The sequence below is a fragment of the Camelus ferus genome, chromosome 5 (assembly GCF_009834535.1).
Source record: "Camelus ferus isolate YT-003-E chromosome 5, BCGSAC_Cfer_1.0, whole genome shotgun sequence".
Classification (NCBI taxonomy): Eukaryota; Metazoa; Chordata; class Mammalia; order Artiodactyla; family Camelidae; genus Camelus; species Camelus ferus.
In genome coordinates, this window is record NC_045700.1 from 70,917,044 (window position 1) to 70,932,698 (window position 15,655).

General features: G+C 45.9%; 1 protein-coding gene across 1 annotated transcript in view; it reads right to left on the bottom strand.

The window, feature by feature from the left end:
* The window catches only part of LOC102510869 (aldehyde oxidase 2), a 72,397-nt gene extending 58,263 nt beyond the window's left edge, over positions 1 to 14,134 (bottom strand). Inside the window, 7 exon segments of the mRNA XM_032479173.1 lie at positions 493 to 573; positions 2,966 to 3,055; positions 5,628 to 5,689; positions 7,466 to 7,592; positions 8,996 to 9,104; positions 10,019 to 10,115; positions 14,071 to 14,134. Coding sequence (XP_032335064.1) covers positions 493 to 573; positions 2,966 to 3,055; positions 5,628 to 5,689; positions 7,466 to 7,592; positions 8,996 to 9,104; positions 10,019 to 10,115; positions 14,071 to 14,134 — 630 coding nt within the window.
* Between the last annotated feature and the right edge of the window lie 1,521 nt (positions 14,135 to 15,655).

Sequence of the window (15,655 nt, forward strand, 5' to 3'; positions counted from 1 at the left end):
GAATAGTGCCTGGCATATGCTGAATATTTAAGGTTTGTTAAATCCATGAATAAACACACCAGAACCCCTTCAGAAGTAGGTATTTTGTAGAATGAGACCACTGGATGTTCAAGAGAAGCTGACAGGGACAGCTGAGGAATAGGGAGGCCCTGGAAGTGCTCCTTGGGGTCAGTGTCCTGGAGGGGCTGGAAAGACCAAGTGAGAAGCTGAGAGAAACGGGGTTGCTTGGGACAGTCAATAGGGACACACTGCAGATGACAATGATGAGAGTAAGGATGAAATCTTTTTAAAAATAGCCCCAGCCAAGGCTTCAGGAGACGTGTGCAGGGCCCCCACCAGGTCTTGGTGAGCTGGGCAGGGACAGGCATCCTGATTTGATCAAACATTTCCACTATTTGCTAATTTTACAGGATGGAAAGGATGATTTTAGAAAACTGAGCTTATAACCAGTGACATTTAAACAAGCACACTGAAACACCTAACTCATCTTACCAAGAGTTCTGGCGGAAATATGAGCTCCTGGGTAGGGTCCAAGGGCTGGAACTCCTCTTTCGCAAATAACTCTGTGCAAATCTTTATAAAGGGCAGAAGAAGATGGTTCTGTGAGCCCCGCTCAACTGGAAACAGCTTTGTAATTCTTTACATTAATTAGGCAAAATGAACATAGCAATAACTCTTCGACTCTCCGTGGATGGGAAAATAGTTCAAATCAAATGTTTTTAAATAAGAATCTTGTAAAAGAAATACTGGTTTGACACTAATATGATACTAAAGAAAAGAGTATTCTATGAAATAGTTCAAACAGTACCCTGTACAAAGCCAAGACAGTCTATGAAAAACAATCAGAGGTCAAGTACGCTTGGGAAATCCTCTCCATTGCACCCCAACCACTATCCCCTCACCTGTCAAGTCAGGATTCAAAACTCTAATAAAAGCTCTGAGAAGTCCTGGAGTTTAAGTGAAAAAATGTCTCTAAACATACATGCCCATGTGTAAACACCACCCCCCGACACCCACAACTTGATTTCATAACAATAGTTAACATTTATGGAGTGCTTATGTTTCAAGTGCTTTTACATGTATTAATAATTTATTTAATCTTCACAACAATGTACAAAGAAATTAAATTATTATCCCCACTTTACCTATTGGGAAACTAAAGCACTATGAAAAGTTACTCAAACTGTAACCTTGTCTGAATCAAATATGTTTGAGCTTGGGAAACACTTCCTCCCAGAAAACATTCCTAAAGAGGTAAGACCAATCAGGAGAGGACTGTGAGACGCCGGCCATAGGGCTGTGTAGGGGGACAGCCTGGGTGGACAGAGGGGCAGACAGATCTGGGTTTATCCTCGGCTCTTCTGATTCCCCCAGGGGAAAGTTACCTAACCTCTCTAAAGATTAAGTAGAAATAATGCCTATTTTGAAGGGTAATTGTGAAAAGTAGGTGAAATGACCTGACATTTTTCCAACCCTCCCCCTTCTTTCCTTTCTCTTGAAGGCCTTCCCAGGTTCCAGAAGGAAAACTTGCAATTGTTCCTTGGGTAGGTTCTAAGTAGGACCCCAGTCTGAGGTGTTACCTGCCAACGTCTGAATGATCAGTTTTTGTGTTAGTTGGAATTAGAAATGTTGGCAGTAGCTGGGGACAATGATGTGGCATATCTCTAAAACCTAGAAATACAACAGTGTCTGAGAATGAAATGGAAAGCGAGTGTAGTGAATCAGAGCTGAGGAATTAAAGTTCTCCTAAACAGGTACTAGGCCAAGACATCACAGTTCCCCCATGGAAGATATTAACACAGCAGCAAGGGAAGGGACATTAGGGGGGCAGTCACCTGCCATCCAGCAGGTCTACCTGATGCACAGGGAGAGGTCTTCTATGATATCCCCCTTAGGATTATACAACTGCTCTGTGTGCATGCTCACCAAGCAGCCTTTTCCTTATAATGTGGCTCACTGCGTATGTTTTCTTATAGGGAAAGGACACGTGGCTCAGTGATCATAAGATCTACCTTAAAATTGTATTTCTCTTTATAAATGAACATTGGGGCATGGTCCAGTTTAAATATCATGTTCTTTTGGGTTTGGTTAAAGTGAGTCAGGTGGTCCCCAGAGTCCATGCATTGCCCAGATTGAATTCCTGAGGCCACAAAATCAAGAATCAGACTTTAGAATGCATTGACTCCTTCAAGATGCACTGATCCTCTGTGAAGTGGCTGCGGGGGGCGGGGGGGCGGAGGTGCAGCCCCCTGTCCTTGGCACACCCCTCTGTTCCACTGCACACCTTCTTCAGACCAAAATAAAGTGATGGACGAGGCCAAGAATGGGAACCGGGTAGATGTGAAGGCTGGAAACAGATACAGCAGGGCGATGCTGGGCTCAGTTTTGTATAAGGCTGGCCCTGCTCGCTTACATTTCTGTGTCTACAGAGAGCAGGCTATTTCCCCTGTATTCTAACTTCTTTAAGTGATTCCTTTAAGAACTTGGCAGTGAATCTTTTTTGGAAAGTGTCTCTCAGAGAGCAAACCTGGGACTGGTGTGTTTCCGGCTGGTCTTCCCAGCTGTGGGGTCATGAACACACCCTGGGACTTTGACCGGGCTCCTCAGCCCTCCGGGGTCGCAGTGCCCTCTCTCTGCAAGGCGGTGGCAGCGATAGAGGACAACTCTGCCTGGAGGGCCGGGCGAGGACGGGACTCAGCCTAGCTGGGCAGGTCTTTTTCCTCCTGTCTCAGTGGGTTTCTGTTTTGTTGTTTCAGCCTTCCAGAGAGTGAAGGGGTTCCTCAGAGGGTGGACTCTGAACCACCGCTTTACCCAGCTCCCAAATGAAAGGTGGTTTATTTGTGTGTGCACTCTGGACGATGGTAAGGAAAGCAGAGAATGGCCAGCAAAGCTAACAAGCGCAGTTTCAGCCCTGGCCGGCATTAAGCGATACTTTCAGGGAGGGGACAAACACCAAGGGACTCACATCACTTTTCCCGCCGAGCGAGGAGAGATCATCTTCTCCTGGATCCAAGCAGCATTTTCCTGTTCCGTTCTGTGGACAGCCGTTTGACTCCTAGGACAGTGAAAGGTCTTGAGATGAAAAACTTAGCATGTAAATGGGTGTGTGCCTTAAAGGGTTTCACAATTTAAATGAGACTCCAAACTCTTAAAGTCATTTTTGGTGGTTTCTATTGCAATAGGGATATTCACAAAATCTTTCTTCTTTAGCTTGATTTTTCAAATAAAATGATACAGGTAGAACATATAAAATATATAATATATACACAATATATAATATATAGTATAAAAAAATAATAAAGAATAAGGAGAAACATAAAAGAAATAAATATAATTATCCTGTTCCTCTGATAATATTTTAATATAACATATATCGTACTATATTTATAATACAATATACTTTTTATTTATTTTTGTTTATTTATTTGCCTATTGTTTTGTTCATTTATTCCCGTATTTATTTATATCATAAATCTTTTTCCATATCATTTAAACATCTTTAAGATATAATTTTTCCATCTTCTGGCTATCCCATAATATATTGGTAAAATTTGTTATTGATGTATGTTTAGTTTTTCCCCTACATTTTATAACTAATAAATAACATAATGAACATTTCTGTTCACTAGATGTACAGTTTTGTGTACATCTCTGAATTTTTTCTTAGGTGAATTCTTAGTGGTAGAATTAATTGATAACAGATAACAAGGCAGTAACAATTTATCCATTTTCTAGCATATATAAGATTCAACAACATTGAATATTATCATTTATATAAGGACCTTAAAACAAAGAAAAGAAAAAAAATAAAGATGAAAAGAAGAAAAAAGAAAATCATTTTGGAATCAGATCTCCCTGAAATTTGCGATCTGCATGGGACTGAGTAGGAATGAATGGACAATCAATGAATTTTAAAGCAGGTTTCCACTTGCTGGTTCTCTCATTTCCCATCTCCACCAAGCTTACTTCTTGTATCTTCTTCCTCAAGTAATTTCTCCTATGTTTCTAGGAAAATACTTTTCTTCCAGATACTTCAGTTCTCTGTCTGCACAAATGTCTCGGGCTGCCATCTTCCTAATTCTGAACAAGAAGCAAAACCAAGTGGGCCGACAGAGTAGTGCCTCCTTTCTCGCTCAAAACTCTGAGCATTTCCATAATGGGCCATGAGTCAGTGGCAATGGAAAAAGCCAGTCTTCTCTTGCCCGGTGGATAGAAGCCTTGAGTATTCCTACCAGGACTCAGTTCCTTTTACCCATTAAGGTCCCTGGGGCCTGTTGGCTGCTGGGTGGGTCTCTGACTATATTTTTGCCTTTATCCCCAGAGTCTGTGCCTGGAAAGGTGGATAACATCCACGTTCCAGAGGGAGAGAGATTTCCTTTACCTTCCTTTATTTGTATTTCACAAGTGCTTTTCCATTTACACCAATAATTTGATGGATTTACAAGCTATTATATTTTATTTCTCAGCTCATCAACTTTGGCTCCCCTGTGTGGCAAAAGATGAGACACACACACACCAGAGACCTGCCTGGCTCTGGGGAGTGGGACACACCTCCTGGTCTACTTCCAGGCCCACATCTACTATTTGTGGGGCTGAGGCAATACAAATGGAGGTCCTCCTATCTGGCTCTGTCCTGTACTGTGAGGGGCCTCACACACCCCAGACTGAATGTTCAAGCTCCGTCCAATTCCTCTAAAAATAGGCAATCATTGGCCACTCTTTGGTCTTGGGGTGCACCTGCTGGTTTTTATGATCTGCCATAGGAAGATGGACTTGGAGAAGAAGCTTGTGCCTGGGAATGGGGTCAAGATCATATTTGGAGCTGGTCTAGAAAAGGGTAGAGGCTTAAAGTGAACAAGTTACTTTGGCCCCATGACTTCTCAAGAAAGGCCGGAGGAGGACTAATGAAGGGCCTTCCAAAGTGTGGGGTCCCCCTTGCAGGGTCTAAGGGTGGTACTGCCCACATCCATCCTGCTCTCAGTGGAGGATGATCAGAGGTGTCTGGTCTCCCTGTCAAACACTATTCATAGCATCAACAGCATCCTCAATGACAGTAGAAATTATTTGTTGAATTCTCACTAAGTGCCAAGCAAGACTTTGCTGCATGACTGCAATTTCTTATTTGATCTTCACAGCAGCCCAGTAAAGTATCCCCATTTTGTGAAGGAAACTCCCTGCCCTCCGTAGTTGGGGCAAATTTTGGATTCCACTCTGTATTTTTGACTTCTGTATCTGCTCATACTTCCCAGCTGGTCTAGATTCTTGGAACTAACCTTGCCTCTCCAAAGCAAACCCCGTGCCTTTGCTTGTCTCCCTGGGTTTGCTGGAGGCCTCCTACCTGTCTTGTCCTGATGCCTTGTTGGACTAGTCTTGGAAGATGTCTGTCTGGCTGGCTAGATCACCTGGCTTCGCTGTGGTGTGATACGGAGCATCAAAGGTGGTGTAACGTTCACCCTTCCCACAACAAAGAGCTCAGGCACTCCCGGGAGTTAGCTGGAGCTAACTCATGTGGTCTTCCTTATGGTCTATTTAGGTGTTCTAAAAAATTCAGCTCCTGTAGTCCCAGCCTGGACCAGCTGTCACTGTCATTCTTGCTCTGTGGGGTGTTCCCACAGTCTCTTACTCACCAAGCAAAAGGTCTTTCCACTGGCAAGAACTGGCCGATACCCAGTGCAGCGGCATAGGTTACCTAATCAGAGAAGAAATACGATCGTCAGTAGGCTTTATTTTCACTGATTTCTTTAGAAAGTTAAAACAAACCTAGGTGTTTTGTTTTTGAGAGTATTTAAGCATCTGCCAGATGGATTACTGCCTTTTTCTTCTTCTTAGACAATTATCCTTCCTCCCACCTCAATTCTAGTTTTATTCTTTGTTCTAAAGAAGATAATAGTCCATCTGGTGAGCTCACTGTCATCCACCTATTAAATTATTTATTCAACATATATCTATCGACAACAACTATATTTCAGATACTGTGTAAGATACAGAGGGCCCCAAATAAGAAAATATAGGTTTTTTCTAAGGCACTATATGAGTGAAGTGTCACTCCTTGGACAGATTATTAGTAGTGCCCTTCAGTGGATTTTAGGTCCTTGCAGACCCTGGCCCTTCTCTGATTCTCCTGAATGAGAATGTCTGGGGACAAGCCCAGGAATCTGCATGTAAGAGGTCTTCAGGCAGTTCTATTTCATGGTACAATGTAAGGACCTTAGGTTTCCATGGATGAAGACTTGGGGTGGTCAGGGTGGAGGAGGATCAGTGTGGAATGAAGTTCATCTGGGAAGGCTTCACAAAGAAACTTGGACTTGAAGGATGGGGAAGCAATGGATTGATGGAGAATAGGGAAGAGGCACTTGGGGTTCACAGAGCAGCATGAGCAAAGGTGCAGAAGTGGAAACTGTGGAGGATGGAGGTTGGGGAGGAGACTGGCCAGGAGGAGTCACAGAGCTGTGGAGGAGGAGTGAGTTTGGGAGGCCACTTGTTAGACTGGTCTGAAAGCCAGGAGAAGGGGGGTAGGCTTGGCCATGCTTGAGGGGTGAGTAGCTGTTGAAGGACCTCAAAGAGTGGACGGACCTAAGGAAGGCAGGATTTTAGATGACTTGACCTGATTTTCTGTAATGGAACAGAGAGAGTAAAGGAAATCTTCCAGCAACTGGCAGATTTGGAGAGTGTGTTGTGCTCACTGTTCAGGTCTCAACCTAAGAATTTGTGTATCTGATGACTTGTTTGACTTGTTTAGGGATTGTTGACACTTGAACATGAGGTTTATTGAGCCTTCAAAAGGGATACTTTTTTAGTAATTTCAACCCACTGCAGATTTTAAAGGATTTAATCCCTGGAACCTATGAATGTGACCTTATTTGGAAATGTGCAGAGATGCAGATGTGATCCAGTTAAGATGAGATCCTACTGGATTAGGGCAGGCCTTCACCCAGTGACTGGTGAATTTATAAGAAGAGGGAGGGGAGACACGCAGGGGAGAAGGCCCAGGAAGATGGAGCCAAAGATCAGAGTGATGAATCTCTGAGTCAAGGTGCACCAGGGCTGCTGTCAGCCACTGGAAGCTAGGATGATGTAAGGAAGGATCCTCCTCTAGAGCTTTGACTTGAAACTCTTCGCCTCCAGAACTGTGAGAGAAGAAATTCCTGTCGTTTTAACCCGCTCACCTTGTGAAATTTTGTTACAACAACCCTAACGAAGACAGCCACACAAGTCACTGGATAGAGAAGTGGGGTGTTGAGGTGGGCCCCGTGCAGTGTTTAGTTCTCTAGCAAGCACTTTGACATGTGGGGTGCAGCTGGACATTCTTCTCTGCTCCTGGGTGGACTGCAGCCACCTTAGAAACAACCGAGGGCATCCCTGAGCAAGCCGGCAGTGAAACTGTGGGGGAGAGGGGGTGGGGCAGCCCCGGACACACTGCTCCCTGGCCTCGGGCGGGTAGTGGGTTTTCTCGAGTCAGACCTACCCCCCAGGGCTGCCATGAGCTGCTCTTCTGAGGGCTGCGGGTGGTTCCTGAGCAGCGTGTACATGGACATCACCATCCCTGGGGTGCAGAAGCCGCACTGGGTGCCGTGGCTCTTGGCAATCCGCTCCTAGAAAGACACAGGCATGGTCATAGGCCCTGCCTTCCTGCAGCCGCCACCTCCCACCACGTTCTGGGCCGCCTTGTCTCGGTGGAATCCGCTCCCTTGAGCTGCGCGCCCTCCCCTTGGACAGAGCCAGCCACTGTCCCCTATCCTCTGCTGCTCCTGGAAGAGGGGACTCAGAAGCTGTGCTCTGTTGTTACATTTGCTTCTCAAGCTCTGATGCCCAGATCCTTCTAGTTGGGAATCAGCAGTGTGCAGCCTTCCTTCCCAGATGGAGAAGAATTCTCCAGAAATCAATAATGACAAGGAAAGTGTGTGTAATTTCAAAAACACTTTTCTTGAACACCCCTGCGTCTTTCTCAGCTTGGTTCTGGCCACGGGCCACCCCTTTTGGATGAACTTGGAGACTATTTACTATAGACCTGTTACTTTCTTCTTTAAATTCTTTTGTGCTGGCTCAAAAGGAGCTCTACTGTCAGAGGTCCAAGAGTTTGGACTGTGTTTCAGATCCTTGCTATTTAAAGTGTAGTCCATGGACCAGCGGTGTTGGTTCCATCCTGGGAGGGGGCTTATAGAAAATGCAGAATCTCAGGCCTCTGCTCTAAACCTCCTGACTCAGACTCTCCATTTTTAACAAGCTCCTAGCTAATTCTTAGGCACGTTAGAGCTTGGCAAGCCCTGCTCTAGATTTCAGACTGCGGTATAATTCTAGGATTCAGGCTTATCTGCCTTGGTGTGAACATCCTCTCTGACCTTCTCAGAGACTCTAGTAAACTCTGCTGGGTCCTTTGCCTTTGCTGACCTCCGTAGGATTGATTCTCAAGTGGTCCCTCCTGCCTGGAAGGACTTGCGGAGTTAGTGGGTCTGGACCTATGACTCTTCAACCCCTTGTGACAATGACAGAGGAACTGAAGAGTTTTTGCCAACGCATGTCATGGTACTCTCCAAACCAGCCCCTTTGTTCTGGCTTCAAGTTAAGATTTGGAGAAACGATTGTCCTGGTGCTCTGGTTCAGTCAAGCTCAATTCTGATTTTACTCCCAAGACCTCCATGCCACAGGGAATAATCTTGAATTTTACGCTGTTAGCCTCAGAGAGGTTTTATTCCATGAGTAATACCCTTTGTACAATATTTGTTCTGCCTCAGAGTCTAACAGGCATTCATCAATGTTTTCATCATGCTGTTATCATTCAAGCAAAAAAAGTAAAAAGAAAGATGTTCATCTAATGAAATGTGGATGATGTTTAGCTTTCTTTTAAATCACTTAACAAGTATTATTATCTTGATCAATATGCATCCAAAGCTTCTACTTACCGGATTGCAACCTAGAAGCCCCAGGCAGCACAGTCAACACAGCATTGATTAAAAAGATAGAATTAAGGAGTGAGAAGATTAGCACGTGCACTTACCTGCACGGGGTGAAGCCTGGTTTTGATGCTTCCAACACCCTCCACAGTGGTGACAGCAGCCCCATACAGAGAACAGATGGGAATCAGGCACGCCGTGACAGAAAAGTGTCTTTATATGAGAAACATGAGGGAAATCAAAAAGAGTAACACAGTTCTGCCTGATGGGGAACCTGGGACCCAAGAAGGGCAGCAGAAAACCCCCAAGTCTGTGACTTAACCTAGAGGATGGGGAAAGGGTGGGGTGACCAGGAGGGAGAATTGAGAGTCCTCTAGGCTGCCTTGGTATTATCTGTAGGAAATGGGGATCCTTAGGGGGAGTATGAGCATTCTGAACTTCAGAAAAACTTCCCAAGCCCAGAACAGACCGACCTGGGTCTGGACTTGTTGGGGATACTCCACCTACTATTCATTTACGACATCAGTCCCGTAACAGGTAAGATGTACACCTTTGTCTTTTGACCATATTTGAGAATTGTTTTGCTTGTTAATTTTAAACTCTCTGTGTAAGGTCTTTCAGCAGAGTTGGATGATCTGTGCCCTGAGGCCATTTCTTGATTTCTTGGGCCAGTGGATTTGAGAGCAGCTCAAGTCCTGGAATCTGGCCCTTAATTAAAGGATGGAATTATAGCCCAGGTCCAGCCCAATGGGAGAAAGAACATTAGTGTGAGAGCCAAGAAACATGGGATCAAGTCCTTGTTCCACAACTTACTAGCTGCATGACATTGAACAAGTTACTTCATCCTTTGGAGCCTCAGGTTCCTCATCTGTGAAATGAATGGTTGGCCTAAATTGGGGTTTCTTAACCTGGGAGGCATAAATAGGCCTTGGGAGGTCTACAATTTCCCTGAAACCGTATGTAAAACGTTATTAGTTTTTGTAAAAGCTCACAGTTTTTTAATCAGATTTTTGGAGGGATCTAAGACCCAGAGAGGGTTAGAATCACAAAGCTGGAAGGTCCTTTGAGATGGTCTTCAGCTGTGATATGAGAATGAAGCCTGGCCTCTGGGTGTCTGGGCAGGATACCTTATCTTCTCGGACGCGGGGTCCCGCTTAGACACCATCACCGTGCAGGCGCCGCAGCCCCCTCTTCCGCAGGCGTACTTGGTCCCTGTGAGGCGTACTGCAGGGGGTGGTCAAGGAAAGACTCCCAGGCGGACCCACCACCTCCAGTAGAGCTGCCTCCCTAGGGGATCACTAAAAAGGAACATCCTCTCTGGGGGGTGAGGTGCAGGTCTGAGAAGTCACTCATCTGCCTCCAGGTCTCGGTCAAGGCCACTCTGTATCTTATTGGCTGTGCGACCCAGGACATGCTAACCTCTCCCTGCCTGCTTTCTCACTTGCAAAGAGGGAACAGTGATACCTACTTGAAATTCTCAGGCTTATCATAAGCATCTAGTAGCATAAAGGATGTCAAAGCCCTTGGGAAAATCCTGTTTCATTACAGGTATTCTTTTGGCTTCCACTCATGTAACTGAAAGAGGAACACTTATGTTTAGCAGTTTAATGTGTTGCTAGTTTCGGAGAGAACTCCTATCCTTATTGTCATATCCCGACAGGAGAGTCCCTCTGCTCCCGCTTGGTCCAGGTCCAATCCCAGTGCTCAGCCTCTACCCCCTCTCTTTAGTCATCCTTCTCCCTAATTGTGGTCCATTTCCACACAGTTTACGGATTGGATGTAATTTACTAAACTGGCCAAGTGGACTTCGGAATTGCTGACTTTCTTTTTTTTTAAGAACCATAAGACTTGATCTAAATTAAGTCATAATTATAAATGCTTATTAGAGAGGTATGTAAATAAATGGGATGGGCTGGGTGTAATTGGAGAGCTTGCGCACCATTTTAAATGGGGGACGACAGACAGTGCCTAGTCAGCCCTAAGCAAGACTGCTGCCAAGCAGGAATGACTGTCTTTCCGTTGTCCACGAGAAACTCCCACTTTAAAAAAATATGAGACTTCTTAATTTTAAAACATTGACAACTAATTAAAAACCATGTGGGCTTTTAAACAAACCTTGTAATGTCTGTCTTTTTTTTTTTTTTTTTTTGGCTTCTATGAGCCATCCATTGGATTTACCAACTAAAACAAGTTTGCCATTATGAAGATCTAAATTTCAGAATATGGAATGGTAGGGAAAATTCTGCCGTGAGAAAATAGAACGTAGAGAAAGGTAATCTCCTATGACACATGCTCCTCCTGAATCTGGAGAATTTGGTTTTCCTCCAGGGCAGGGAACATGCACAAATCTCTATTATATAACCACCCTCCTGGGGATCTGGAAGGCCCTTAAAGGAATAATTAGTGCTGAAGTAAAGGGCTTAGCTTCTATTTCATGGCTATTAAATCAAGATATAAGAAACTCTGGGGAAACTTTATCCTATCCAAATAGCCCAATTAACCTGATATCTTTAGAACCATTGCCAAAAGCAAATAGAAGGCAAGGCCAAGGGGCCTGGCTGTCTGAGGATGAGGAGGTTTGATTAGTTCTCATAACTGCAGCTGGCCTGAGCTTTAAGGCAAACACAGACACGGCCAAGGCCTTGTTCAAAAGGGTCCAGTTCTTTCGTAGGTAGGTGAGCAGAGTGACTTCAGGGTCCGCATTCCTCTCTATCACCTGCATTAGAAACAGCAAAGAGATTGTGATGGGGGTAGAATGGGTGACCCAGTGGCATGCCCGCGTGGTTTACTAACTGGGGTATAATATTAGGCCTGAAAGCAAACAGCTTTTACATAAATTCACAGAGCAGGAGAATCACCGCACAACTGTGCCACAACGCTCTTATCTGTGACTAGAGCTGGGAACCACTGCTGTGTGAAGATGCCGACGGCAGGTATACTGTTCATGTTCGCTCCACTATCTAATTTTGTGGAATCTTCCAACCCAGTTTTTTACACTTTTGAAATATTTCCAACAGGAGAGGGACTTGGATGCTGTGTGTGTGTGTGTGTGTGTGTGTGTGTATGTGTGTATGTGTGTACGTGTGTGAGTGTGTGTATATGTGTGTGTGTGTGTGTGTGTGAAAGTTCCTTGAGGGAAGAGAGCTGAATAGGAAGGGTTTCTATTCTGGCATCTCTGAGACACCTCGCTTGGTAACATCAGGGATCCAAAGAGTTGGTGGCAGAAAGGGGAGGTAGGGGGAGTTGCTGCGTTCTGGCGTGCTCCCCGAGTGTGCCAGCCACCACCCCGCTCATCACAGCAGAGTGGCCAATGGTGAGCCTTGTGGCCCCACCTCAGGACCCAGGGCAGCTCTGGAGGAACCCTAGAATTCCTCTCTCCCTCACTTTGCAAAGTGGGGGATTTAGCATCTAAAGCCATGGAGAGACCTTCTTTGGTGCTTCTTTCCCATTTGCTTATTTCCTTTGACTTTGTCTTTGGGTGTCCTTCAAACACCTTCAGCCACTCTGCTGAATCAGAGGAAAGAAAGCTACAACGGGCTATTCATGTGAGGTTCTTCCTTTCTCCCCAGAAGAAAAACAGATGTGTGTGGACCTCAAAGAATAAAAAGTACAGAAAGATGCTTCCGAGTTGAAATATTACAATTCAGCTGCTCCTGGATCTCTGGGGGGTTCTTATCACTGAAAGAAGGAGACCTCCTCTGCCTGCCCTTACTTCCGCCCCAGGTCCTTTAAAAGCATTTAATGAGAATGTGGTTGGATAACATTTTTATTATCTAGTTGACTCCATCCCCACCACACAACCTGTGTTTTCTCTAACCTTGACTTCTTCCCTGTTCTGGCTGCAACCACTTCATTCTAGGGCTCATGACTCGGGTGGGATGTAGAATAGAAACTAGAGGAAGGAGCCTCCAAAGCCTCGGCCAGTGGAATAACTGAGTAATGATGGTCAATCCTGGAAGGACATAGGGGGCCGTGGAGACTGGATATAGGAGAGAGAACAGAAGGGAGAACAGAAGGGATGGGCACATAGAGGCTCTGTGCTTCCATGGGCCAAACCCCCATGAGGGACAGGGGTGAGGCCTCATGACCAAATCCCACTTAGGTCTACGGGATCAGAAGGCTGAGGGGCCCTGGAGGAGAGGTGACAAGACCCCGGAGAAGCCGCATATCGTGGAGCTAGAGAATGGTTCCCTGGAGAGACTCAGGAGAGGAACGGGCCGGGCAGAGGGCACTGCAGGTTAACAAGTGGCTGTGTGGACAGATGGTGAGGGCTGGCGGAGAGAATGCCAGGGAAGTGTCGTGGAAGGAACTTAACTGCAATTCAGGGAAAGAGAGGGCTGGAAATTGACCGCAATTACATTTCAGCTAATTCTGAAGAAAGCAAACTCAACAGAAAAATTAAGTTCATAAACAGAAAAATAAAGAATCCTCCATTTCTTGTCCTCCTGAGATATGTTACTGGAATAGCATGCTTCTGGAATATCAGGCCCAGTGCTAAGGGCTCAGAGCATTTAAGAGGTTCCTAATCAGTGAAACAAGCGTCTCTCTTTTAATCTTTACAACGGCCATAGGAAGTGGATTCTAAAGATGTGTGTTCTGAGGCTCAGGGAGATGAGGTAACTTGCAGAACATCATACAGTAACCAGAAGAGCTGGATTGGAACCAAGGCTGTCTGACACCAAAGCACCTTGATTAACCCCAATGCTTTAGTTCCTCCCCGCATTCCCAGAGGCCGAGCCCCAGCTGAGTGGAGGACAGGACAAATAAGCCTGGTTCCCGGTCCCTGGCTTCTTGTCCGTGACTGGAGGGGTCTCAACACAAACGGGCCACAAGTGTACTAGAAGTTTCCTGTTGTCTCTGCAAACCATGGTAGTAACACCCAACACACTTACCTTCCTCCCATTCACAAAGAAAACCAACTCATCCGATCTCGATGGGCAAGGCATTGCCCCTGTAAATAAGTTTCGCCTTACAGCTCTGGGTGGAAATGCTCCTTGGCACCAGCCGCTGGAATGAGCAGAAAGGATTTAGGTCCAAGCAACTGAAATCTCTCCCTGTGTGACAGGGAGGCAGACAGCTTGGCGCCCCAGAGAGCAGGACAGCAGATGGAGACTCCCTTGCTTCGTGGCCTTTTAAGTCTAGGGCACCTGAGTGGCCCGGCCTCCTCCTCGTGTCTCACTTTGCCTCCCACCAATCTCGGCTTCGAAGCTTGCTCGGTGAATGGCCCACACCCCTTCCTGCATCGTCGGAAGCTACAGGGCTTCAGTGTGAAAACTATAAGCAACCTTCTAAACTTAAACCCACTCTGCACACTGCCTTGGCCCCAGGAATATGTCCTGGATGGACTTCCTCCTTCTCAAAGAGAGCTAGCGGTGTGCTTTCTGAGAACTCTTGCTCTTCCCAATGTTTCCCTTATTCTATCTGCAGAGATGTTTCCTTGTGGAAGTCGTATGGATAATCTGGTCTGTGCCCTGCAGTGGAGGTGGGGGTGTTGCATCCACCTAGCCCCTCGATGCCCTTCGCACTTCCCCCTGCCCATGGGATTATTCCACTGGAAAACTGTGATCTAGTCAAGTCAACCACTTTACAGATAAGTAAACAGGGGCTCAGGTAGGTGAGATCAGTAGCTCAGGGTCACAAAGATAGTAAATGGCAAAATGGGAATTAGAACCAAGCTCCCCTGGCTTGAAACACCTGTAAGTGTATAGATAGATGCATTAATTTAAAAAATCTCATTTTTGATCTGTTCGAAGCTCTCCAGTTGGGTATCTGTAATGTCCAGGGCTGGCTTCCCAGGTGGGTGAAGGCAGCTGCCCATGTGGTCTGGTTTCAGGAGAGACAAGACCTCTCTGATCACCAGCACTTCCTGGCACCCTGTCAGCAGTCAGCCCCTTACCTTAAGGTGAACTCCCTGGGCGGCAACGCCTCAGGTCAGAGACGACCACGACCTGGCGCCCTCCTGACCTGGCTGACTGAGGAAGAGCCTCTTTCCCGCTTGGTCCAGGTGTGACAGCAGAATCCCTCCCCGCAGGGCTGTTGCAGAAAACACTCCTGATCAAATGGAGTTGGAAGCTGCCAACTCTTTACGGTCCTAATTCCTGGGTCCTGGACGGCTGCTTCCTACACCCACAGAGATGAGTGTTTACACCCACGTGCCTTCATCTGGGTGTGTACATGGTGTCTCACACGTGTTAAAATGTTGTTGAATAAATCCACAACAGGGTCATGAGAGAAGTTGGAGGTCACACTGTGAATTAGATAGGACCTTCAGGTCAGCCTTTTTGATCTTGACACTCTTTGATGCTTTTGTTAAAAGTACCCCCAGCAGCCCTCCGAGGCCTGGAGCACAAGGTCCAAACTCCTCACCCCAGGTGCAAAGCCCTCCATGACCTGTCCCTGTTTCTGGCCTCAGACTGTCTTGCTCTTCAGAAAAATCTCCCGATCTAAACAAACTATCCTCTCATCGTCATTCTTCTGCTTAAACCTGGCATTTCTCTCCTTGGAACCTTCCAGTGGCCCCCACTGCACTTAGCAAAACCCCATGAGCTTTCTGGGGAGTGATGCCGACCACAGAGTAAATACCCAATGAGAACTGGCTAAGTGACTGAAGAAGGCTCTTCCATGTCTGCAATTGTAGCTACCCTACGCCTGTCCCACAGTCACTTCCTACCCTACCCTTTTCTTTGCTTTTTAAAAAATTTTTTATTGAAGTGTAGTTGATTTACAGTGTTGGTTTCAGGTGTACAGCAGATTCAGTTATAAAC